Source organism: Phalacrocorax aristotelis, chromosome 2 (genome assembly GCF_949628215.1).
Source record: "Phalacrocorax aristotelis chromosome 2, bGulAri2.1, whole genome shotgun sequence".
Lineage (NCBI taxonomy): Eukaryota > Metazoa > Chordata > Aves > Suliformes > Phalacrocoracidae > Phalacrocorax > Phalacrocorax aristotelis.
The window spans coordinates 7,942,578-7,969,163 of NC_134277.1; the positions used below are offsets into that span (position 1 = coordinate 7,942,578).

The 26,586-nt window shown below is 38.5% G+C and overlaps 1 protein-coding gene across 45 annotated transcripts in view; it reads right to left on the reverse strand.

Annotated features, from left to right (window-relative positions):
• KMT2C (lysine methyltransferase 2C) overlaps nt 1–26,586 on the reverse strand; it is a 201,816-nt gene that overhangs the window by 45,021 nt on the left and 130,209 nt on the right. For 26 of the 45 annotated variants that reach the window (XM_075082303.1, XM_075082304.1, XM_075082307.1 and 23 more), the window contains 11 exons: nt 23,467–23,568; nt 23,183–23,287; nt 21,844–22,025; nt 20,901–21,065; nt 20,218–20,327; nt 14,715–14,780; nt 13,040–13,252; nt 9,444–9,572; nt 7,482–7,601; nt 4,811–4,941; nt 3,508–3,694 (listed from right to left, as the gene is read on the reverse strand). In XM_075082303.1, coding sequence (XP_074938404.1) covers nt 3,508–3,694; nt 4,811–4,941; nt 7,482–7,601; nt 9,444–9,572; nt 13,040–13,252; nt 14,715–14,780; nt 20,218–20,327; nt 20,901–21,065; nt 21,844–22,025; nt 23,183–23,287; nt 23,467–23,568 — 1,510 coding nt within the window. The remainder of the gene's footprint in view (nt 1–3,507; nt 3,695–4,810; nt 4,942–7,481; nt 7,602–9,443; nt 9,573–13,039; nt 13,253–14,714; nt 14,781–20,217; nt 20,328–20,900; nt 21,066–21,843; nt 22,026–23,182; nt 23,288–23,466; nt 23,569–26,586) is intronic. The other 19 variants (XM_075082333.1, XM_075082328.1, XM_075082316.1 and 16 more) reach the window with 5 other exon arrangements.

The following is a 26,586-nucleotide window of genomic DNA, read 5'->3' on the forward strand; positions in this document are numbered from 1 at the left end:
CTTCAGATTAGAGGGCTCCTAAGTATTAAGGCAATCAGATTCCATAGTGGCCTTCCAATGAGATTAGTAGGTTGGAAAAAAAAGCTACCTGCTTTCAAAATGGAGCTTGTGAAGTCTATAAAAAGGCTGAATGTTAGTGATAGCAGAGGGCTAGACACTATGATCCATAGGTCTTATATAAGCTCATATAAGATCACAGGTCTCATTTAAGCTAAAGCATATTTTTACATTTTTCTTCTATTTTTTCCTCATTTTAATTCCATGTGTGCTAAATATTATCTTGGAAACAACTAAATCACTTTAGTCAGCTGCTTCAGATCAGAATCAATAGCTGGTTGACATCTGCTGCCAAACAAATAGCTCAATGCTGCTCATTAATTTGACTCTTTCAGAATGGAGATGAAAACTAAGACAAAGCAAAATGGAAAATAATTTGCTTGTAGTGCTAGATCTCTAACAGAGCACAGTTCTACTGCTATCTTGTGGTCCTGATTCAGCCAATGCATTTACTTTTATTTATTTATGAAGTGCTAAAAGGATAAAAACATCTCTCCCAAGGCTGCAGCCACCCTAAGATGTTTTTTCATGCAATAACATATCTAGTTATAAAAGGTACCAGCAGCATTTGAGTCAGTTGCACAGAGATTCAGATGACTCCCCTCCTTTTGTATAGGAAGAATTTATTTAGTATTCTCTGGAGACCCTACTGAAAGAGATTACTTTTTCAGGATCCCTAGAAGAAATACACTGAATTTAAGCTATTTCAAATCAAAGGAAAGACCCTATTGCCAGAGCCTTCGCAGAACACACCTCACCAAGTGGCTTTTCTCATCAGAGACACCCAGGTCAAGAAACTCAAGAGACACGCATACAGTCCTCAGACCACTCAGGACACAACAGATCCCAATCACAACCTTCAACTTTACGCATGAACAACCAACGAGACCCTGGAGATCTGGTGCTCTGTGTTCCCAGTGAGTAACCCTTCACACTCTGCTCTAGCACTGTCTTGGAAATTATTTTAAGGGTTGGTCCCATGCAGAATACACTGCGTAGCATGCCACCCATGTTATAACACCACAGGAAACTAAAGTTTTGTAGCTGAAACTACAAAACTAAAGCTTTGTAACTGAAAACAAAAACTGCAACCTCTCTGCCAGACAGAAATCAGGACTGGGAGCCTAAAGCTCACTTCAGGCACAGTTACTAGAAATTAATAGTAAACAAAGGACTCCAAAAAACCCCTTCTGGCTGGCTCTGCCAATCCCCATCACTACTGCAATCTTGTCTAGCAAAAGCTTCAGCTACCCTTAACCAAGCTCTAAGAATAAATAGTCACAGAACATGTCACTGAAATGCACTGTCAGTTCACGAGCAGATTGAACACATCACTGTTCAACTCCCTGGCAGCCCAATGCACATGTGGAAAAGCGAAGCAGCTAGAGTAACTTCCTTTTTAGATCCTTGAGAGCTATCTGGAAGATGAACAAATATATCTAACCCTTAACCCTGGGATTCAACAAGTAGAGTTTCCAAGAGAAGAAATTCTTTCTTGTGGAAAAAACCGATCCAGTTAAGCAAGAGCTCCCCACAGGAGTCAGCAATCCTTGTGAGAAATGGCACTGTAGGAAAAGTGCCACGTAGAAGAAACACAGTTGGTAAACAATACGGTGATACAGCCTCCCCATGCAGCAAATAAAGCAGTTCATGCTCCTGCTCCAAAGCCAGATCTGTATCGAAACAATTAAAATATCACAGGTGCTCTCAGACACTGTGCTCGCATCCAGCTCCTGCAATACCAGCCAGAAGGGAAGAGGTGACTGTCGCTAGCTCATGAGTTAGCCAGTCTACCAGGGTCTCCATCACTCAGAATGCATCTGGCTCTCTCGCACATGTGGATGCTGTTGGAGAAATAACTGTCTCCCACAAAGTCATAGTGAAAGAGTTAAGAAGAATTGCACTGGAACTGATCAATACTGGCAGATGACTTCACCCACTGGGGCTCCAACTACAACAAACAGCTCCGTCTGGACACAATTTTGGCCGGAAATCTGAACAATTGAGAGACAATTATTGAGAACATTCCTATGGCCAGAAAGCACTGTCCTTTGAGCTTCTCGTCTATAAAATGGGAAAGACAGTAGGTTATCCACTAAACCCTTTGCTAGTGATTTATTAATAGCCACCTCGTTATGATTTATTTTTGAACAAGAAGAAGAAGAAATTACAAATTTTTACAACTTCGTTTAGTCATAAGGAACAGGGTTTTTTTAAATTCCTTTCAAACTTTGGAAAAATAGAACATTAAATTAACATCAAGTTCATGAATTTCTAAAACCATATACTACCATAATAACTGCACATTAATGACTTTAATCTTGCAGTTGGGTAGGCCAGAAAAGACCTCTGATGCTTCACAAGAGTGCTGGGGTGAAAAAAAGTCTACATGAGCATATATTCTTGTAGTGTTGGAACCAATGAAATACAGACCTTGAATCACTCCACTTGCAGCTGTTTCCCCTTCAGGGGAAGTTAACTTCTGCATTCTCTATTACTCACAATTTCAACTGTATAACAATCAATGTTTAATTATAATGTAGCCTTTTGCTTTTCACTGAGTAACAATCAATCACAAATAAGCAACCTCTCTTCAAATGACTCCGGTCACAGGAAACCATATCAATGTGTTGACACTAAACATTTTTAGATGGAAAAATTTGTGAGGACGAGCTGAAACACAAGCCACAAATTAACTAATATACACAAGAAATAGTAACAGTTTAAATATTCAGAACGGTAAGACACCTCTAGCTAAGAGCACACACTACAAGACACAGAAAAATCATTTGGAGGGGATGGTAAGGTTTTCGCTTTTAATTGCTCCTTTGTGTGAAGCTGCCCTTTCAGCAGCACTTTACAATCCTCTGGCTAATTTGCAAAACTCTCAGCAGTAATTTCCGTAAGGTTTTGCAATAGCAAAAGCAAAAGATTGCCTAGGGGCTACAAACTGTACCTGGAAATGGCACTCATGTTCAGAAAGGACATGGTGAACCAAAAATTCCAAGGAGACTGGCAACCTAAAATAATCTAAAACATTAAATAAAAGTTGGATGATATTCATCCAACTAATATCCATTAGACTACTAAAAATATCTTTTAATTAGATTATTTTTGTCATCTTCTGTAATGGTTCTGTATGCTTCTTCTTACACAGAATTAATTTTCATGGATTTTATAGACATGGATGTTACAGTCAAGGAGTTTCAGACTTGCATCAAGTGCCAATTGTTGTGCCATCCACTGCTCTTTCTGAAAAAGGTGAAGCCCTGGAGCTGAATATCACTGATTATCAATGTAACTTAACCTCACAAGGACAGTTAATATACAGAATGTTGAAAAGTACATCAGATAAACACTGTGACAAAAGTGGAAAAGAGAGTGGAAAAGCCCCAGTTGCAATGACAATATCAAACTACTTGAATTATCACTAACTTTAGCTTTGTATACCTTGAGGTCCCAGTTTTGGCTGAGCTGGGGTGGAGGTTGAGCTAAGAAGGGGGTCGGATGAAGGATCCAGGAAATTGGTGGTCAGATTTGTTTTACATGAGAGTGGAAGTGATTCTTCAGGTAAATTATCTAGGCTCATCTTGTTTTGTCTACTGGTATCTAGGAGGTCCTTCCCAAAGAAAGCTTCCTGCAAAGAAGAGAAAATGATTCAAGGTGGGAAGAATACTCTATCTATTGAAAAAGTTGGGTAAATGGCAAAGTTATAATTAAAAGCCAATGATCACTAGAAACATTAAAAAATATAGTCTCAGTCTCACATGCCTTCCAGTATGGCAGTATCTCTTCCAGGCTATGAGGTGTGGGTACAGTGGGTACAACTCACCTGAGGTAGCTACATTATTAATATGATTAAATTCACACCTTAAATTATATAGAAAAAAATAGTCTTTATATATATATATATATGGCACAGACTGTGTACCCATACCATGTTATTAGATATCACAAGTCTTCCAGTATTTATAATATTTCTCCTCACACAAAAAGGACAGCTGAAGAAGGGGAATCCTGTGGAGCAACTTGATCAAAGCCACCCAAGAAGTTTATGAAAAACATGCAAGCGCACTGTGGTCCAAAATGTAGAGTGACCATACACTGCTTTTCACTTCTCACAAAATCATCCTAACGTTGAACTGCAGTAACAAAACACCTAAAGCTGTTTAACTTACATTAGTCTTTTAAAATGTTATATAACAGCTATCAGTCACCTAAGCACTGAGTTCTGAGTAATTTGACAACAACCTATAAAATTTTCAAGCCAGCTTTTATTCATTATATAATGAAACATCATTTATTCATTATATAATGAAACCATCAAGGTAGAGAGATGCAGGGCATATAAAACCACAAAACTGTAGGAAAACAAGTTTCTCCTATCAAATCATATTCTACAATCTTCTGAAAAGAAAAATCAGTATCTGGAGGAAAGGGCATGATCAGGCTAAAACATCCTACAGAGTTGAATGCTGAAAAAATCATGTGTCAGTTCAGAGAGAAGAGAAAGGCTTCTTTCCCCCCCTCTTCCCCCTCTCAGAACAAGCAGAGATCCATACATTGAGCATAACACCAGAGGAATGGAGATTTAACACAATATACAGCTTTCTGAATGTTCTTTATATTTCATTTGAATGATAAAATGGGAATCTGAAAAGAAACATTAATGGTTTAAATGAACTATGAATCAAGGGACATAAAGATTAGGTTTGTAAATGTATTTACTCAAGAAGGATACCGATAGCTTTACCTGCAAGTAGGCAGGAAAGGTTTCTTCAAGTTTATTTTTCTTTTTTCTGTAACGCTTTTTTATTTTCTCAGTACTTTCAGAAGCTGGGGTAGATTCCTCAACTGGAGTGTCTGGCAGCTGTTCTGTCCAACCTAGAAAGTAACATTCAGGCACAAATAAATAAATACTCTGTATCTTGCTCTAAAGGCACAGTGGAAGCATACCTCACACATCTGGCTACCTATCTGGGTGCATGGGTTTATTGAATATCACTCTAGACGTATTCTAAAGGTGGCTTTTATCTAGCCAGCTGTGAACTGCCACCTGATCATCTGGTTTCTGGCAGTAAGAAATACCATATGTCATACTAGTCACATCGCTACCTTGTACCTCCACTGGCTCAAGAAAGACCTTTAACTTTCGTATCTCCAAACCACCTAAGGATTTGGTAATTTGAGAGAAATTATAGGTGCCATTCAACTAGATATTTGAAAGACAATTCCACTGAATGTTGAGTTACACATTAACCACCTTTCATTTTATACCCTATTTTTCCTCAAATTAAAAGTAATAAAACTTTTTTTATTCAAATCTGAGCAAAGACTGTTGTACAAATAATGCACAAGCTAGAAAAAGAAATCTATAAAGCAGCCCTTCAAGAAAGATTGCACATTTATTCAGCTATCATATTCCAAAGTGGCACTGTTTTTTTCTAATAAACACAAAAGCACACAGTGCTCATCAATCATTCAGTATTTCATTTTAACAGACCAGGGGAAACACCGCAGGTAAAAGCAGAACTTTTTAATTCCTGCTACTTCTGCCTTGCCAAAGCTCATTACATGAAGTTAACGACCCTGGGAAGTTATTTAAGAAACTATATTATTGTGGTAGTAAAATCAGCTCGGCTTTGTACTGTAGTGATCTCTTGTACCACGATCAGAGGATAGCGAGTTAAGGCTCACCAACACTGTGACCTCTGCATTGTTTAGAGTGAGCTTTTACAGAGAAAAGGGGTGGAACATGAAGAGAGTAGCAAAAAACTTGGTAAGGCTGATGAGTACTGGCAGCAGAGAAGTAGGCTCTCAGAAAGCTATGATGATTTAAAACATACAAAGACTTTTCTGAGTTTTTTTTTCTTAACAAGCAATTGTGCCTGAGCAGACAAAAAGAAGCTCAAACTTTTAACTGAAGAATGCTTGTTTAAGAATACTGCTTTTTAACAATATGCATTGTACTGTTACCCAGAATGGGGAATTAACTTTTTAGACTTTTTTTTTAACTTAAAGGAGCAGATCTCTAAAGAAATGAGAAACTTTAAAGCAAAATTTTCAGCACTACCTGAAACAATGTAGCATACTACACTGAAGTAATATTTACAAAGCAGAAAAACATAGCTATCATGTTACTATTAAAGAGGAAGCAAGCACTGTATCTGAATAGGGGACCTAGCTAGAATACTGGGTTGCACTGATAAAAGAAACATTTGTCAGCTTCATAAAGTAGTTCTACAAACGCAAGCAAGGACAACATTTAACTATTAGTTTTCAATACTGCCTGGAAGCTGTAGTGAAGAGTAGGTCTCCACCGTGTTGTACAGGATATAGCAAGAGACCGATCTAGCTTTAGAAAGGTTAAAAACACAATAGCTAAACAGACAGGAGAGAATAATAAGAGAAATCAAAAGCCAGAGTCTTCTAATTGAGATGATATCAGCCAACCCTTAGAAGCAGCTGCCTCCTTTTACTGACTTTATAGGAAACAGGCTCTGAACTAAACATATTCCACATTTCGCCTTAATGATACCTCAATATTTTCTAGATTAGATAGTGTGAACAAATCCAGATGGATGAAATAATTTAGTCTAATCACACATAGCAAGCAAGAGGACAAAGCCCATAAACAAAATCTGACTTCTTGTTAGGTGCCCAATCTACTGAGTACTACAGAGGCATTAAAATGGCTTTGCTATGAGAGATGGAACAGAGTAGGATTCTTCAGCCCTAGAAAAGGCAACTGATGGGGGAATGAGACACACATCTAGAAAATCTTTCTGTATTACAAATCAATATGGAATGATTTTTTAATATACTCTTTCATAATATAAAACAAAAGAGTAGCTTATGAAACTCCCAGATATCCAGCTTAAAATAACAAGGAATTCTTTCTTCATGCAACAATACTATACCGTTGAACTCACTAATAGGGTTTTCCAGAGCATGCACAGATACATAAAAACATCCGACACATTTGTGGAACGTGGAGCACTGGCGAACATTAAAACTGATGGTCCAGAAGTCACCTCTTGAGTCAGGACTACCTCTGGAAGGTGGTGTATGAGAAAGGATTGCTCTAAACCTGCCTAATTTCTTACACTTTGTGTCTTCTGCTGGCCAAAGCTAGGCTAAACAGAGCTCTGACACAATACAGCAGTCCTTATAATCCTCACTATTTATCTCCCACAATAGCCTGCAATTCATTGTTTTAGTTTCTTTGTAAATCATGGGCTCTGCTGAAATCATTAGTACATAGGAATGAGTATTTTCAGTTGGATTAATAAAGCCATCACGACAAACACAAAAAACCTCTTCCTTTGTAGCACATTTCTGGAAATAATTTTATGTTGATGAGTTGCATTATTTTTATTGCATTAAGCATAAACAAAAATTTAAAAACCAGTTTCTGCACTTACTTTCATCTCTGCCAGGCAACTGCTCAGAAACTGATCCAGAAGAATCTTTCCTGGAGAGAGATCTTTTAGTCTTCCCCTGCCCCGTACGACTTCTCTGACGCACCATAAATCCACCAATACCTAACAAGGAAGCAAAAATTCAGTATATTCATTAAAACTATGTCTCATAGTAAGAATGAGAGCCAAGATTATTCTGCAGGTAAAGGTGCCTACTGCAACTGTAGAGGTCTAAGAATGAATCTGAAATACTTGAGGAGTTTGCAGTCAGAGTTTTATGAAACATTTCTGAATTTTAATGTCTTGGTGGGTCTAAATGTAATTATGAATAAGATCAGAATTTTAGGACTGTAAAACACCCACAAGAAGTTCAAATCACCAAACCTGGCAACTTTCAGATGTTGGTTTTCCCCTCCCTTGGCAAGTTGATGAATTGCTAGAATTAGAAGTTGATCTACCAAATGAAACTTATTATAGAACCTTAAAGGACCACAAAAAACCCTCTAGAAATTGCTTGAGAAAGCGCAGCACTCCAAATGACAGTACTAGAGAAGGACATATCACAAAATAAAAAGATAATCAATCAATATCATACTGCCTGAAACTCCAGAATCCTTCTCTAGGGATTGACTGCAGCGCTCCTGATCCTTTACAGTTGGGGTGTGTTTGTATGTACATGCATCAGATTCAGGTTTGTTTCAGGGAAATTGTTGGCTGCAGGAAACTAATAGATGGCTGCTCAACTCATGATCCAAAACCTCTCTGAGCAAACGAAACTCTCTCTTCTTGAGGACCCAGCAGTGAAAATAAATGGCTTTGTGAGGTACATTACTTGCAGAGAAAAAGAATATCTCTGTGAAGTGATGTGGGTGTGTACCATGATCTCCCAGGGCGGGCCCATGATGGAAGGCAATATACACACGGGCATGCCCTGCTGAGACAGGGCTCTTACTCAGCAGTGCAGAAAATGATATGGGGAGCGTAACAGGCGGTAAAGATCTGTTTAGCTACTGAAAGAGAAGCAAGAGAAACTCCTGCTTCCTCTCCTTCCTTCACTGCCTGTGTTCTCCTCCCCTACTGTCTTCATAGTCAGAGGATATGGCCCGTCACAGCCAGCAGGATGGGTGCGGCTGGCAAAAACAGTATTTGTGACTGCAGACTACAATCAACTTCTTATCCACAGTAGCGCGAGGCTGCATATTGAAACACAAAACCAATACGTTAACGAAGATTCTGAGACATACCAAGGTATGTGATACTGGGGCTCTCCAAAAAGCCTGGCGGTGTCTCAGCAGAGCTTATGACCTTGGGTTCAGTTTTAGCCTAACGAATCAGAGCTACTTCCTACAGAGTCACTTAGGTACCTCTAGCTTTTCCTACCTGGAGACAGCTCAAGTGTTTCTGCACCCAGGACACACAGTTATCCTACAGTCAAGATAATTATGAGTTGACTGCACTAATAAATTAAAATAAATTAATTAATCCAATAACAGAATTCATTAAACCTCACTGTCAGAAATCACCTGCAAATATTTAGTAAATTAATCTTATCAAGTATTTCAGAAAATATGATACCTGCAAGAAGTTATCTGTCAGATATCTGTGTGTGTATGTATGTATATACACACACACACAAAAAGTAGCCTTCATCAATTATGTAAATACAGCATATTTTCCTATCAAGTTAAGAATCCATATGAGGTATATATTTGAATGACTAACCAATAACTGATAGCATACTAAGAACAGGTGTACTGCTGAGCAGCAACATTTGGAAGTGTATTTTGATAAGAGGACTAAAAATTATTTTAAACAGAATAGGGGGAAAAAAAAAATCTAAAGTCAACAATTAGCAGTAGAATACTTGAGAATTCCATACTATTTTCTGATTTTTTAAAATTTATAGAGGAAAAAAGTGTTAAAACAAACAAGGAACACACAATCATATAAATTATTGTATCCTACCAGGTCTATATGGTTTTCGCTTCCTTTTTTTAATCCCATCAGCTCCTTCTGCCACTTTGGTATCATCATCCACAGCTTCCCGTTCTGGGCTGGAATCTGATTTTCCATCACAGTCCATAAGATCACCTTCTGCAGAGAAGAGGCAATAGTAACTTTAACTAGAAAAGGGAAAGAAGATCTTTTTCTAAAATTTCTACATTTGGCTGAGAAATTGATTGAGAATTACAGATTTTTTTAAAAGGGTGAGAGATACTAATACTCTCTAAACACTTTTGGAAAACTCACCCTATCTAGACACAAAGACCTAGTATATACATACATTTCCTGTGAGATGACGTGTACACAAAACTGGAGAATAAATACTACAGTTACTACACATTAATCTGAGAAATTTTTGGCGCCCCTTTCAGAAGCCTATGCTATCGCATATTCTAAGTGTCTGAGCAATGTCTAGCCGACATCAAGGAATATGGATAATTTAACACGCAAGACACACTTCATTTTGTATGCTGTCCTCCTAAGTTTTGTTTGGTAAGGCTTTTATTTTATTGAGAAGACAGACTGAAAAACTGCAGCCTGTTCTTGGAAGGTAATGCATAATGACTCTTAGTTTGGAGACTTGAAGCTGTGTGACTGGCTGAAAACAGACTTATCTATGCAGAGGAGTTTGACTTATAGAGTAGAAAATTCAGCCCAAAGGAATTACTCAGTCTTGAAGATGAAGACTGTAATTTTGAGTTTATATTCTGTGGGAAAGCAGGGTAGAAACAGATGTAGAGCGTGATGGCATTAAAAAGCCTTTGGTGTTGAAGAGAGACTGAGTTAATTCTGTTTCCGATATCCCCAAAATGTCAATATAATACTGACCTAACATCTTCATCTTATTGTAAAGCTTTTGAAGCATGTTAAATACACTCTCGCCTCTGAAAAGATATTGGAAATCCGATTCCCTGCTTTGGATTTAGGTGAGTAATTCTGTACTGTCTGAAACCATGTACAGTTTAAGAGGGAGAAATTCTGTTAGACAGAGCTGGACTCTTTCGTACTACTTCTGCTGTGGTGGAACTACAACCCTTGCTCTTCCACAAGGTGGGTCATGGACCACACTTTCCCACTGATGAAGACTTTTCTGAGTCCTACCAACAAAGCCGGTGGCTTGGCAAAGGCAGTCCCCACTGACCACCACAGCCAATTCCCTCCTCCCCTTAAGAGCATGGGTGAGCCCGCTCTGCAACGCATCCACTTCTGGCAGAAGAGAATCCTGCTCCAGTGCTAACGTGTCCTGCCGTGTGCTAAACCCCACAGTGGTCCTTCCCATTTACTTACGAGGCACAGCTCTACAAAGCAAGCTGAACTTTCAAGTGGACTTTAACATGTGGAATACCTGATGAAATGCCGAACCTGATGAAAGCCTACAGATGAGATGGTAACAAAATTACCATAAGCTCAGTTTTCTCAGATACAGCCTCTTTCTCCTGCCTGGAACTTTTGAGTCAAAGTAAGGGTTATTCCTGTTTGCCTGGAACTACACTATGTTGTTCCAATCAAAGCCGTGGCACAGCTTTATTCATCCTGATGCTCATACAAAAATTTCAGACATTTGGGTAACAGGCACTGATCCACTCTACAGAGCACATGTAGAGCTTCCAGGAAATCCAGCCAATCTACCACGTACATGCTGTGCTGTTACTGTCGCAAATACGAATGTGCTCTAACTCTCAAAAAGGCAACGAAAGGTGATCAGAACTGAAGTTAAAGTCTGTGGAAGCTTTGGCTCTCCCTTTCATACTCAGCTATTACATTTATATATCTTGTTATCTAGTTGAAGAGGGATACCTATAAAAACCAACATGCAGATAACAAAGTCACGCAAAGTTATACAGAAAACAGGCACGTGTTCAGAAAAGTAAAGATGATTAACCACTGAAAACGAACAACAAAGGAAGTGGTTAATTCTCTATCTTGATGCCTTCAAACCAAAATCAAAAGCCTTTTTGCTTTAAATAACCCACTTGATGGACTACATGAAAGTATGAGATGAAATTTAAGAGTCAGTGTAATGCTAGGATAATGCATCAAACCCCGCGAATACTGATGGAAATGAAAGAAAAACTACTAGTGAACTGTTTTAAAGGTTATAAACAAATAAAGGGAAGCTATTACAAAATAACCCCACACTTCCAGTCAACAGCAGATGTTAAGAATGTGCTAATCAAACAACGGGACAATACTTAATATCAACAAGTTAACACTGGAACTGCACCGATGGTTAAACTACCCAGTTATCTCAAGTACACTCTCTGTATCTAAAAAAAGCTTCTTATGACATTTAATCTGATTAACAACAAGGCAATGTTGCATAAACAGAAAGCACTTTAGATTGTGGTGAGGTGGGGTGCCTATGCTCCTCTCCTAACAGACACCTGCATGGCTAATGGGATGACTTTCACACCTGCCATTTAAGTAAGCCTTTCCCCAGGCCAGGGATTAACACTTATCGGGACATACATCCAGGCCATGGCAAAGAGGACAGGAGAACCGTACTGCACCATGCCGGCTCCTGTTTCTAGTGTAGAAGAGCAGGGGTTTGAAGAGTGGGGCTGCCTGTGCCCACACACTTTTCCCACCCTCATCTCCCACCTTCGGTCTCCTCTGGCTGGGGCTGCTGTGCTTGCTCAGCTGTCAGGAAAGCAGATGAGACAAGTACTGGTGGCCCTGGGACATGTGGATCTTTGCTCCATGTCTAGACTTGCAGTGGAAGGAGCTCTCCCAAGGGCTTCTGCCATTGAAATGTCATCCCCATAGACAGGAATGTGTTTGGGTAGGCAAGCGTTAAACCAGATCCTTCATCTCTCATCAGCCTTGGAGGCCACAAAACCACTGTTAAATCTTCCCCTCCCTCCACACTACACAGACACCCCATCCTGGACCTTGAAATCCTTCGCTAGGACTCTATATACCGTGCCATCTATTTGCACCAGAGCAACACCCAGAATTCACTTCCAAACTCAAATTCTGTCTTAAATTCTACTTTGGAGATGAGGACAAACAAAATATTCATTTTCCCTAGGGAAATACAAGGCAAGTGTTTTTTCCCTTGGACACTCAGGTCAGCCCACCTTATTTCTTTCAGAAAAAAGAAATTCTCTCAGTGAAGAGCTTTTTACTCCACTTTCCCCTTTGTTTTAAATACCAGCTTTACAGTGATCAAGGCATTGCTTTGCTGAGCCAACGTTACCACTTTCAAACAGCGTTTGCACTAAATTTGAGAGCCTCAAATGCACTTGTACTCAGTCAGTGCACAATACTTCCCACAGGTAACCCCAGGATTAGACTAAAAGGCAACTTGTATTTCCACGGTTGCCAGCCTTAGAAAGGTGAGTTTCCTATAGGATGGATGACCCATAAACCGAACAACAAGAAAAATCCCTGAAACGGACGACCATGCGCCATGACTACTGGCCAAGTAATTTCCATAAAGCATTCTGTACCAAACATATGAGTATTATTATGACAAAAACTCCCAGGGATATCTGCAGTACACACATGTACTGCAACACTCCAAGACACAAGACATGCCAAAAGTAGACTGCTACCTCTACTGTCATCCATCTCCCCATCTCTTGAGTGTTCTGACTGGGCATCTGGGGGTGTCTGAAGCACAGCCACACTGTTTTGATTTATAATCTTCAGTTTAAGCTTTGGTTTCGTCCGTTTTCTTCTCGGTACTGTAACAGTTAGGCTCTGTAACTGAGACATGCCGGATTCTGTCAAGCAGACTCCATCCTGGGTGTATGTCTTCGGTGGGTCTATAAAAGTTAAATGAATCATAACAGCAATATAAAGCTCTTTAATTTACAAGTCTCAGATTTTTAGGAATAGCACTTTAAGAGTTAATAATCCACATGTATGGAGCTGATTCATGAGTGAGGAAATTGGTATAAATAGAGATATCCGATACTGTCTTACCCATTACAGTTACAGCTTTATAATTTAGAGTCTGATTTCAAATCCAGCAGCAATCCGTTATATTGCTACAAAACAACTTATATCAAGGACTCACAAGAAAGAATTATTTGATTATGGAAACCGGTGCCTTGCAGGGTATTTCTATATCCCTGGCACTCACAGAAAACTGTGCAAGTCTTACTTTGGGTCCCTGTTGCTTATGAGCCAAGGCCCTCATCCAGCCCTCAGCACTGTACCTTCATCTTATTAATGACCTTAAGCCTCCCAGAACTCCTGCTAACTCAGGCAAGTTATTAGCCCTATTTTACATGCGGACAAAAACCAATTTATATCGAGTGAGCTGCCCAAGTTCAAACTGGAAATTGTGTGTAGAACCCATGTCTCCCCAGAGCTGCAATACTGCTTCTTCCTCAAGTTGTTACATGAAAATTGAGTCTACCAATAAACTCTAACATTCCTTAATTCCCCGTGTAGAAGGGTGCTGTCACCTGTGCTGGGGCCCTGCAAGTGGAGGTTTGGGAACTTTCAGGGAATTACCAAATAATGAAGAGGCTGCAATGATGCTTCTGCTCTTTGGAGCCAATTAAATGATTTGATAACACAGTTTTTGAAAATATATAAACATCAGAACCTTTGTTCCCTTTAATGAAAAATATTTTCTTATGTAACATCTTACACCTCAAACACAGCTGGTTCTGAACACAATTCTTCCCAGATGACTGTTTTCTTAAATTGAATACAAAAGTGTGTCTGCTTTAAAAGAAAAAATTGCATATTCTTTTTCAGATCGAATATTTGAAGGGAGAACCTTCTCTCAGAACTACATTTATGTGGTATCAAATGGAAAAAAATTGTGACATGATGGAAGCTGTCCTAACATGGTGGAAGCTTCTAGGTACTATTGTTATTAAAAGGTGCTTGTGAGTGGGCTTGTCAAGATTATAAATTCCTAGCACAAACCAGACAAATACAGAAAAGTTGTGTCCTCCTACAGCTCGAGCCTGTAAACATCTACGTACATGCTTGACTCAACCCGACTGTGTTATCACTGCTAATATTAAGGCAAGCAACTAAGTCTGTAGGATCAAAGCATAATTTAAAGTAATTATTATAGTGCAGATATGGCAGGCAAAAGAGAAGAAGAGAGAATGAGGAAAAAATAATGAAAAGCATGCTGCGGTAACTGAAGGATAGTTAATGCTGTGTGTTATAAAATGACAGAAAAAGGAATTTTTGTCTCATGTAAAAATATACCCTTAAAATATGCTAAATGATCAAACATTAAGCATTTACATTCTTTACCTAGTTCTTTTGATTTTGAAATAATCTGAGCTCCAACTGATGAATCACAACAGTCCAAAGAAGGCACTGAAAAATATAAGGAAAATAATTTCAACTTTTTAAAATGGTGACTTGATTTAAACTGAAACTATCAATTAATTTTCCTTCAAACAGTTCTGTTAAACTCCCTAATTTATACTGTTGGCAACATTCACTAGCACCTTTAAAATAAAGTGCTTTTCAGCGCCACAGAAGATGTGACTGCAAAACAAGCTTGATACAAGCTGAAGTTCTCCAACTTCCTAGGGCCAAGAATGGCACTGGAATGGCACTGAACGGGATGGTAAATGATCTTCTACTGGAAAGGGCAAATGAATACACTGGATCGGCTGGTTTGGAAAGTAAGCTCTGCACTAGTCATGATGACCAGGTTTTGCTGACCTAAGCGTGAAAAATGGGAGGGCTTTGTGAATTGGGTATTTCCTCAAGGAGGGGCAGGCACTCTCCGACAGCTTTGCACACAAGATTCCAGCTGTGTCTATGCTGTCAGGTCTCTTATACAACACATATGAGAAACAAAATAAGGCTGGTATATCTAAGAACAGATGATACATGACTTGTTGAAGTTAGATACGGTAATTCTTATTCAAGATAGGAATATCAATAAATGGAACAGCAGAAACTATTTAAAACCTACAGCTTATGCACTTCAGGGAAACACTGTAACAGTGTGTCTGAACAAATAGTGATCAAAATGTCCTACAACACTAAGCTACTCTTGTGGGTAGAAATGCTCCTCTCGTCTGCCTTAATTCCAATAACCATAATCACACTTCACTAACCTGTGATGTGCAGACTAGACCTTTAATATTAGCAGGGACTTTACAGAGATTATGTAGACAGAGTAAGTGAAGTGAAAAGTAGAAGCTTCTATCTCACAAACACTGAGAACTAGAATTAGAAGACCTGTTAGTTTGGCATGGTTAGCATAACCATATATTCAAGCTTATCCACACATTTTTTGCCTAGAAATCTTATCCACGCTGAGTTTAAGACTCAGACAAACATCTGGAGTATTTACTTTGCATGTGCCACACAAGAAGAGACCACCGAGGCAAAGCACGTGTGGGGGGTTCAGTGTTCAGACATGTCAGACCACTGCACGTGTGCCGCTGCTGACCATCTCACACACAATATGTGAGTCGGAGGCAAGACTAGGGAAAGCACTAAAGCTTCCAAGCAACACTTAAATTCTTTCCCAAATACAATAGTGACTATGAAATCTAGAGGATGCTTTTTAAGCATATAAAAAAATATAAGGAAAGTGAAAGTCTGTCCTCGAAAACTGTAGTCCTTTAGAAGTTTTATGTAAAGTGTAACTAAAGTATATAACCTTCAGAAAAGCAATACTCCATGCAATTACTATATGAAAGCAGCCTACAAGAATTACTGAAAAACTGATAGAGAGGAGTGGAAGGCAATGACAAGGAAGAAGAGAAATTGAAAGTGAGATTTTGAAAGAGACACTGAGCTGAAGAGAAACAGAAAAATATGGGATAAGCTGCAGGATGGAAGATACTCAAAAGCACAGAACTGAAACATAAGAAAAAAGGCAGATTGTAAGAAATACTCAAAGTGGAGTAAGATGTCATCTATCCATTTAATCAGTTATAATTTACAAGATGTTTTAAGACAGAGACAGCAATTATTGAATTGGAATCTAAGGTAAAAAAAAAATCAGAGAGACAGCTGTGATTGGGAATTTGAAATCCTTGCTTAGAAGTCAAACAACAGGGAGTGTTCTTCTGGTCCAGGTCAGACTGTGAACAATTTTAGCTTTGGAGACTGAATAGAGTTGAAATGGTCAAATAAACAAGCTGATAGTGACAGAGGTGAAGCCTTCAGAGACCCACTCACAAAAGCTGCACAAACAGTGTTTGAAGACAGTATCAAACAGACTTCCAGAAAAGGAGCTAATTAGAGTGCAGATTAAGGATTAGAATCAATAAAATGGGTAACCAAAATTATTATGCTTATTTGCAAAAGGGTTTAAAGATGCTGAGCACCATACAGCATTTAGTAGCTTCAGTTGAAAACAAATAATTGCACAGAATACAATACAATGAGAAGAATCACAGTTTCAAAAAGAAAGGGAGCTGCCATTTGTAAGGCTGCAATAGAATAGAACAATTCCAGGAAAAAATTAAATCAAGCATAAGGGACAGAGCAAAATGGTTGATGCAGAAACACAACACTGACAGAGCACTACTGAATGCCTTCATAACTGCATGATGCAGGGATTTCTTTGTAAGTAAGTAACTTAACAAGAACGTGTTAACACAATAAACATGCTAAATAATAATAGTTTTTTAACATAGAATATTACGTTGCTTTTGTATCCTGTATTTGTAAAGTACATAGAACTAAGTTTCAGAACGAAGAAAAATTTAACTCAGTTTCACAAATATTGTGCAAAAGAGGCTCCCAGGCATAACATGTGTATCACTGGCAAGTATCGAGCATCTCTGAATTAGTAAGTGATACGAATTGCCCACTGCCTCTGCGGGTACACTTTCTTGAGCCACAGGAGGCACACGCACACGGGCAGCTACCAGAAACTGTTAGCAGATCAGCTGCAACTAGCTAAAGAAAACCAGGCAGAGCTGGTCCCTTTGCCTCCTGCAGAGAAAGAAAAACAGCACTAAGGGAGGAGGAAGCTGGAGTATGTGGATGGAGAGAGGATGGGAGTAAGTGAGGAAGGGATGAAGTCTGCAGTTGGGGCACATGACATACAAAGGCAAACAACAGAAAGATAGAAGTGATGGGTAGATGTTCGAGAATTACTTGTCTAGGAGTGAATGCAAATGAGAGATGCACACACCTCTCCTGAACGTGCAGGAATTACAGCACAGAGGAAAAGCTGCTGCTGCCTAGAGCAGTGGCTAGTACCCAATCATTATAATAGTTAACCAATCTAAATCAGAAAAAAATTTCTACAAGGCACAGTAATACGCTGGGGGACATATGTTGTAACTTGAGACTACGCTAAAAGGAACGTGATGAAACACTGATCAGGGATGATTATTTCAAAAGAATCGAGTAATGAAGGTTGGTGGTATACTACTTTGGAGCAAATCTTAGCCCATTCTGGCTTTTGATAATTATGTATGTTCAAGAAGAAAAAAGAACTTATCTTTTATTTCTGATTCCTGAAGAAGATGACTTTGTAAGGTTATTAGATACACATCTGATTGATGTTCTGAAGATGATAAAGGAAACAGCTCTTACAAATGTAAGTTTCCATTTTCTGAAGCCAGAAAAATGGAAGCTTTTCCTCAATACCTACACGCTAGAAGTATTTACTCTACCAAGAGTAAACCTGCAATGTATTGGTAATTTACTAGGTTGGGGGCTCTTGCTTATTCTAAAAAGAAAGTAGTTTAAAAGCTTATAATAGTAATACTTACAACGCATCTGTGATACATCAAATGGAAAGAGCAAGAGCCATGGCAATAAGAATCCCACAATATGGTACATTTTAAGAAGCTTTCTACTGTTAACTAACATTTGTTTCTCTAAGTTTCTCAAACGCTAATTGTTCTCACCTTGAAACAAAAATTATAGAAAATTTTCAAAGAAGTTGTAGGAGAATTAATGAACTGAAACTTTTCATATAAAAGTACATGCAAGTATTTCTATGAACATGCATCAAATGACACATTCAGACATGCAACTCTAAATATACACGTTAAAGAGGTATTATATATACTGAGTCAAAACATGAAAGAATAAGAGAAACTTGTCATTAAAAAAAGGCAAAAAAAAAAAAAAAAGCTTGCAAAGAAAGTTTGGGAACTCCCTGACAAGTCTTGCAGGACCAGTTCCTACTCCTCATAACACAGACCCAAACAACACAACTTCATGAAGGTGTGCAGGAAGGACTAACTCGGGCCAGCTTACGCCTGGAAGTAAAACATCTCTGATACCATCTTGTGAAGTTGTTCCGTCTCGCATATTATGGGCTTTAATTATCTCTAAGAGGTAGCTCTGCAAGCTTGAAAGAGAAATGAAGAGGCAGTATTTCTTACTTGGACCTTTTTGTTTTAAGTGCCCAAAGCTTATGATCAAAATAAACAAAAATCTGTGTTATATCTGCAAATTTCTTGTTTCTCCCACTTACAAAAACTCTTTCTTTCTGAATTTGTGAAAGCAGATCTCAAACATGTAATGACTTGTAGAGATACGTAAGCATAAATCATTCTTACTTCTAATAGTGATAAAAGCGGGATACTTGGAAGTGTTCCATAACCATGTATAATTGACAAAGGAGTATATAAACCTCCAAGGTCACCTCAGTAAGTTACAATTACTGCCACGCTGTAACGAGGACATGGCAGCGTAAAGGGACATTAGATGCTCTATTGAACTTTTCTTGGCAGACCTCTCAACACATGCCTAATGATATCTTCAGTCTTGATCAGGAAAGCCAACCTTACTGACATCATCTTGGTTGATATGAATTTTTCTTGAAACATTTGCTTAGTTCTTGTACCCTCCTCCTACCATACTTTCATGATACCCAAAGAAAGGGTTAATGTGAACACTTTAACATGCTATTCCTCTAGGTATAGGTGTCAATGCTCTGTTAAAAGAAGCAGACTGAACCAGAAACTTTGTAAGCTGACATGCAGAAAAAACAGACCTGGGATACCACCCTTGTAGCAAGACCATAAATCATGTTATAGGCCAATCTAATTGCTGACAGGCCACTCACAAGAACATTAGCCGGTACCATCCCACAGAACCAGATGCTGCAACCTCAGCTCCTGAAGTACCACTGCTGTAGTACTATGCAATACAGACTAATCAGGAAGTTGGTATATATATTCACGGATAACGTATGGAGAAAGCAAAGTTCATCAGAAAAAACTAGACATTTTAAAAAGAAAGTAGCGACTCCCAAGCAGGGAAGTAGGGCAAATTCTTGTAAAGACTGCAGCTAGGGAGGGAAACACTGGTCTTAAATACTGGGAGGCCTGAGGAAGTAGCATTAATAAAGCATGAAGGAGGAGGGGAAAAATGCTCATCCAGACTGCTGTTACAGCTACTGCTGCTTCAGACAGCCTCAATGTGCTGAAATACAGAAGGTTTTTCTGCTCAGAACTGATCTTCAGATTCTTCTGAAGTTAAGAACTTCAGAGAACTGAGCTGTTCTTCTTCCTTCCACTTGACAAAATAAGATGCTTTTTCCCCTTTCAATACCAAATCCTTTTAGTCATTTACCCAAATTATCTTCAATAAATCTATGCAGAATTCCCTCTGCTAGGTTTTCTTTGGCCTTGCAGCCAATCACTAGAGGGTGCGAAAGAGCTGAGGACACTTCCAGAAGGGCCATTAAAATAAACATGAAAAATCTTACTTCTACCACGAGCCAAATCTCCACGAGAGAAAAGAACTGTAACACATTCCCAAACACAATTATTGCAGTGTGCAACCCTGCCATTGGTTTCAATTGTCTTCTTACCGTTGGTTGGTGGTATGTATGGCCTACAAATGGTACAGTCAAAACCCATATCAGCTATGTTTTCCACTTCCTCCTCTGTGTTTAAGTTCTGACAGATTGCATGCATCCATCTAGAAATTAAGTGGGGGAAAAAATACAATTTAAAGGAAGTATGTGGTGTTTTAGGAGACCCAAATATCAGTATACGGTCCAAGTAAATGTGAAATACTTGTTTAAATTCTTTTAGGGAGTCATGATGGATCAGGTTCTCTGCATATAGCATTCCCCTACAGTGGTGTGTGTTAAATACTGAATATAACGTATCAGATTACCTAGTTCCCTTCACAGGAAGGAAATCTTTATAAAACAATGTCCCGGAAGCAAATATGGCTTAGCACCATAATTCTCTCCCTATATTGCAATCATTTTAACTACTTGCTTTATACAATGTAATCTAGATTTTGCCTCACAACAATAGTCTTGCGAGGTAAATTAGGGGGAAAATGAGGCACAGAGTGATTAATTAATTTGCCCAGAGTCGTATAATTAAGTCTGTGGTACAACTAGGAATGAACTAATAAGAGACTTCTGAGGCTCAATCTAGTGCTCTTTACCACAAGACCATTCCCTTCATCTTTACACTTCTACATTAGGGGGAAAAAATCAAAACAGGAAAAAACCTGTAAAATATCAGAAATCCTTACCGATCACATTGTCTACACTGGATTATAAGCTCTTCATCCCTGTAAGTGCGATAGCAGATTGGGCAGGTGGACAGACTTGCACAGGGAGCACACTGTGTGTAATTATTTTGCCATTCACATCTTAAACCTGGAGAAGTTGCTCCACAGTGTCTGCACCAAACACACCTGCAGAACAGACAAAATGATCAATTACTTTCAATTCACAGGAAGATTATTTTGTGGCTCTAAAACCCTCCTACTTAGAACTGGGTAAGCAATTAAGTGGTTAGCAAACTAAAACTTTGGGGCAGGGGGAGAGGAAAACTCATTTCAGGTTAAACAGTATTTCAATTGAATGAAAATATATTATTTAGATTTCGAAGATTACCAACATTTTAAAATACTTTTTAATGAAAGTTCCTAAGTTAGAAGTCCTTTCCATCTGCAAAAACAGGGCAGATGGGTGCTTGTAACAGCTCAACAGATCAAAGGAGTTCCTGCTTCCAGCTGCCATTCACTTTGAGGTATGGAGACCCAGCCATGTGAGAGGTCTATTCTGTGTTTCAGCCAAGTAACACGAACGGTTTTCAGAGGGTTTTATTTCGAGAACGATTTGCTGAAGTGCCTGTTCATTTTTCCAACTGAATGTTGGAATGAATGTTCCAATGAATGTAAAATGGAATTTATATTTTTCCTTCGGCTAAGAGTTTCAAAAGAAAAATGTTGTCCACCTCTACTTAGCGGTTTTTGGCATGAAGGAACAGCAATAAGAGGAGACAACAGTATCCCTATTGAATTCATAATTGAAGGAAACAATTCAAAAGTATTTTGTTCCCTTGTTTAATACACCAGACGAATACAATTAAAACATTATTACAGTTCAATTGACATTGTAAATATGAAGTGATAAAAAGAAACAGAAGAGGTCAGCAATCCAGATTTCTGACCCTAGAACCGAACACACCATTTGCACTTCCAGCCTCCCTTTGGAACTGTCTGCAGGGGTGGGTCCAAGCAGTACGTGTGGTAGCTGATGTCGCAGTCATCACAGAGAAGGAGTCTTCCTGGATCTGTCGCTTTCCCACACGCTTCGCACACTGTGCACTCCAGGCACCTCCAACCTTTGCTAAGCACCACTTTAGTAATCTGCAAATGGCAAGGTGAAAATTATTTGAAAACTGCTCTATGAAGTGCAATCGTTGTATAAATTAAGCTCTGGCTAGTGGAGCACAGGATGCTTTTCTGTGTACACTATCTATATCCAAGTAGCTGTTTATCAATTAGACCTTCTGAAGCTTCAATAAATGGGAATGGATTAAACAGAAAGGAACTGTAATTACCGATAGCTGATACCATTCCAGAATATAATTTCCTCAGATAAACTAGCATACCAGAGAATATACACTGCACTGGATCTACATGTAGGACAGTTTACTCCTTACAGGAGCAGCTGGTTCTGTAGGGAAGAAGGAGAACATACAGCTGCTTTTTTTCAGCTATGCAATAAAGCCAGGATTCAGGTCACTACAAATCCTGTATCTTTCCTAAATTACCTGTGATAACCAGTGCTGGGGTTTTAGTCATCTGAAGCAAAAAACTAATTTATTGTAATTAATATATAATGTAAGATTAGTATAGTAACAAAAGCCAAATTATAGTTGCACGAAATACGCATATGGCATTTAGTAAAGTACATTTAAAACCAAGTTTTGTGACATGATAAAAAAACTTCCACTTTTACAAAGATGTACTTATATAATAAAGAGTATATGGTGTATATATTGCAGTAAATAGCTTATTATGTGCTAAGTCATCTCATACCATTCAAATTTAATTTTCACACATTCTCTCCCAGACTAATGAATGTAAAAATGTATTAATTAACCACTCCAACTGCTGTCAATTCTGACAGCCAACAGAAAAATTGAATCAACTAAACCGTATACCCCTAGTAAATGAAGATGCAGTATAATTTTTTCTTTGTTTTTAATTCTGCTTGTACTTAGGTCTTAAGCTTATATCTCAAACTGTTATTTTAACCAACTGCTGGATAATCAGTGCTATTTATGGTTGTGAAATTACAAAAAGGTTAATTTCTCTTGAGGCAATGCATACTATAAAATGACATTTAATTAAAGTCTTTCACAAGTCGCATACAAATAACGGTCACATTAGCTGATGAATATCTAACAAGTTAATGACTCCCCTACTTACCACAAAACCCAAGGCAGCATAGTGCTATTAAAATACACTATGAAAAAAGCGTCATCAAGTAATTTTTTTTATATAACAAAAGAACTCACCTTAATACTGACACAGTATGGATGGTAACACTGACCACATTGAGAACAGGCAAGCAACCTGCCCTCAGCACCTTGGCCAAAACTTCCACAAACTACACACATATCCTGAAATGACAGAAAACAGCAGATTTTCAACACATACCAGACACTAAACTCTGAAAACATGTAACTGTAAGAGCCAACTAGCTTGCTGTACAATTTAACTCTTAACAAGGACATTAATTTACTTTTTTCTCATTAGAAGCGGGGAAACAAAATGAAAACACAGTCACTATTATCCTAACCTGATGGAGAGTGAACTTGTCACTGTTAGAGAAGAGGACAACTGTATTATGCATCGAGTTTTCTTCCTCATCTTTGTTAGATGAAATATCCATAGTTGTGACCTATTAAAAGAACACACCACATAAATAGCAAGCACATTTTCTAAGACATGAGACAAGATGGAACTTATTTTCTAAAGATTTTAATTGTATCAGAGAATACAAGCTTTGCAATTATTTATTCATACAGTAGGAACTTTCATAGAAAGCTACCTTCATCAGAAATTACTATATTAATTCACATTTTAGTATCACTTCAAGCATCGTCACTCTTTCAGTTTTACAGACACATTCTCTTCCTCTCCTTTGTTCACTTTTACACATTACCCATTGCACTTTAAAATGGAAATGGAAGGAAAGAGGTAGTCTAAGAGAAAAAAAATATCACTAAGCAGAAATTGTCATACTGTGACCAGCCTGCTCTGTTCCCTACATATAAACACTGAAATTCTCCTCACCAGAAAGTTAATTACAGTGACATACTTTTGAGAATTCAAAGAGCAATTGCAGAAATGTAAGTTGTCCCATATTGCCTAAAATGTGTTTTAGCTAATGTTCCAAGTATGTTAGAGGAATAAGCAAGACTTCTGAAGTTTCAATAGTTAAGACACTCTCCGTAAGCAGTTCCTTTATGAGGCTTATCTATCTTTCCCATAAAAACTTGCATTGAACTTGAAATGGCTGTTTTGATCTCAATCCATAAGCTCTTACTGCAGACAGTCGTTCTCTTTTTGATCAAGAGATTGTTACTCTGACCTGCCCTTTATTAATTCAGTGTATACATGTACTTGCAGCTCTGCAGGAAGAAAAAGAAAAAAAAAAAAAAAAAAGACCTCAACTGTGTTCTGGCTTTCATGCAAATCTTGCTCTGTAGAAATTGCTACCCATGAATTTAAATTAACAGGCCTAACTATTTACTCTCTGAACCAGAAGCAGCCATGATGTTTGGAAGATAAGAGCACAGAGTTCTATATAAAAGAACAAATGTATGATAGAGAAAGGTAACTTTGTTTTACCACCTGTTTAATTTTATAAATGTGGATTATTTTAAATACAGTTTAAGTCTTACACAGGCGGTTTCATTTAAATAATAATTTAAATATTTTACAAATCCAAGCATCACTCTAGAGACAAATGTAAATACTGCTACAACAGCTACAGGAAACCTTCTGATACACTGTTGTTGAAAATCAGTGTTTACTGAGAGACAGCTAAAAAGGGAGTATAATGTTAACGCGTTTTAATTACTCTATAGTTTAGAGTACTGCAGCTGTAACTAACTAATTAACAAAAAAACACCCAAAACACCCCTTGATACATTCAGGGAGAGCTTTTCCTTCAGATGTATCTCCACAAGTTCCACAAGGTTCTTGAAATTGCTTGCATATACATAACACCAGAATTTGAAGGACTGAATCACTGCAATTTTGATGTCTGCTTAATGCCAGCCGTGGTCCAGCTTGGGTTAACCTGTAGCCACCTTCTTTCCCATTGCCAAGATATACCAAGATATTTCCAAATTTGTACAGTTGTCCACTGGTCATGATCCCATGCTGACTAAGAATTTGTTAGTGCAAAGGGGTTGAAATACTCCCATTTCAAACATTTATCTGGGAAAAGGCTGGTCTCTTGGTATTGCTACGTTCATCTACTCTATCACAAGACAGCCACATCTCTGTTCTACAACTCCAAAACTAGCATTTACTTGATGAGCCACAGGATCAAATTTCTATAGGAAATTGAGGAGAGTGATGTCCATTTTGTATTTATAGCAATTTACCTAATTCAGTATCCTCTGTTCAGTTACAAAAATTTTTAAGAGTTGATTCACTAAAACCCAGCTTCTCTTGAAGTACTGTGCCATGTAACACAGAATCACAGAATGGTTTAGGTCAGAAGGGACCTTTAAAGGTCACCTACTCCAACCCCCCTGCAGTGAGCAGGGACATCTTCAACTAGCTCAGGTTGCTCAGAGCCCCGTCCAGCCTGACTTGGAGTGTTTCCAGGGATGGGGCATCGACCACCTCTCTGTGCAACCTGGGCCAGTGTTTCACCACCCTCATTGTAAAAAATTTCTTTTTTGTGTCCAACCTAAACCTACCCTCTTTTAGTTTAAAACCATTACTCCTTGTCCTGTCACTACAGGCCCTACTAAAATGTCTGTCCCCATCTTTCCTATAGTCCCCGTTGAAGTACTGGAAGGCCACAATAAGGTCTCTCCTCAGCCTTCGCTTCTCCAGGCTGAACAACCCCAACTCTCTCAGCCTGTCCTTGTAAGAGAGGTGCTCCAGCCCTCGGATCGTTTTTGTGGCCTCCTCTGGACCCGCTCCAACAGGTCCATGTCTTTCCTGTACTGAGGACTAAATAATTATGTGAATGCCTTCAATTCAATAAGGTACCTGTGACTAGCTTGAGTGGAATTCATCCTATATGTTTAAAATCATGTATTTGCTCATGAATCTTGACCATCCAAAGCTTGAAAAGGGGAAAAATGATAGAGAGGTTTGTTCCTTTCCCAGATCACAAATACCAGAGTATTCCAGGAAATTATTAAATAGGCAGCAAAAAGTGGCACAATGCTGTATAAACTCAAACTGGTTTTATGCAAGAACACAAAAAGTAGCTCTAAAGAGAGCCTGAGGAGTTACTTCATAAAGACATAAAAATGAACAAGTCCTTCTCTGAACATGAGGAACAGGATGCCTCTCAATATCTGCAGGGCTGAATGATAATCAAGTCTTAAAAAGAATGTTCAAAGAAGCCAAGTCCTTAGCAGGAAAAAAACTACGAATTTTCTGCCGTCGGATTTCCAACAGCTTTTCATACCAAAATCCCTCTTCTTACGAGGAGCAGACCAGGACTGTATAAAACTTAAGAGTTTTAAAAGGACTTCAAGTATGAAATAGCTTGACTATCAACTGCAGTGAGCAACAACTTGCTTACAATCACTTCAGTGCTGTAGGAATGGGAGACGGCAAATGTAACTACCATTTTCTCAAAGGCTTCTGGGAGAAGCTGTGTACCGTCCTACAGAATATCTGACATTCGATGGTAACAGAGAACTTGCAGCCACATTGATAC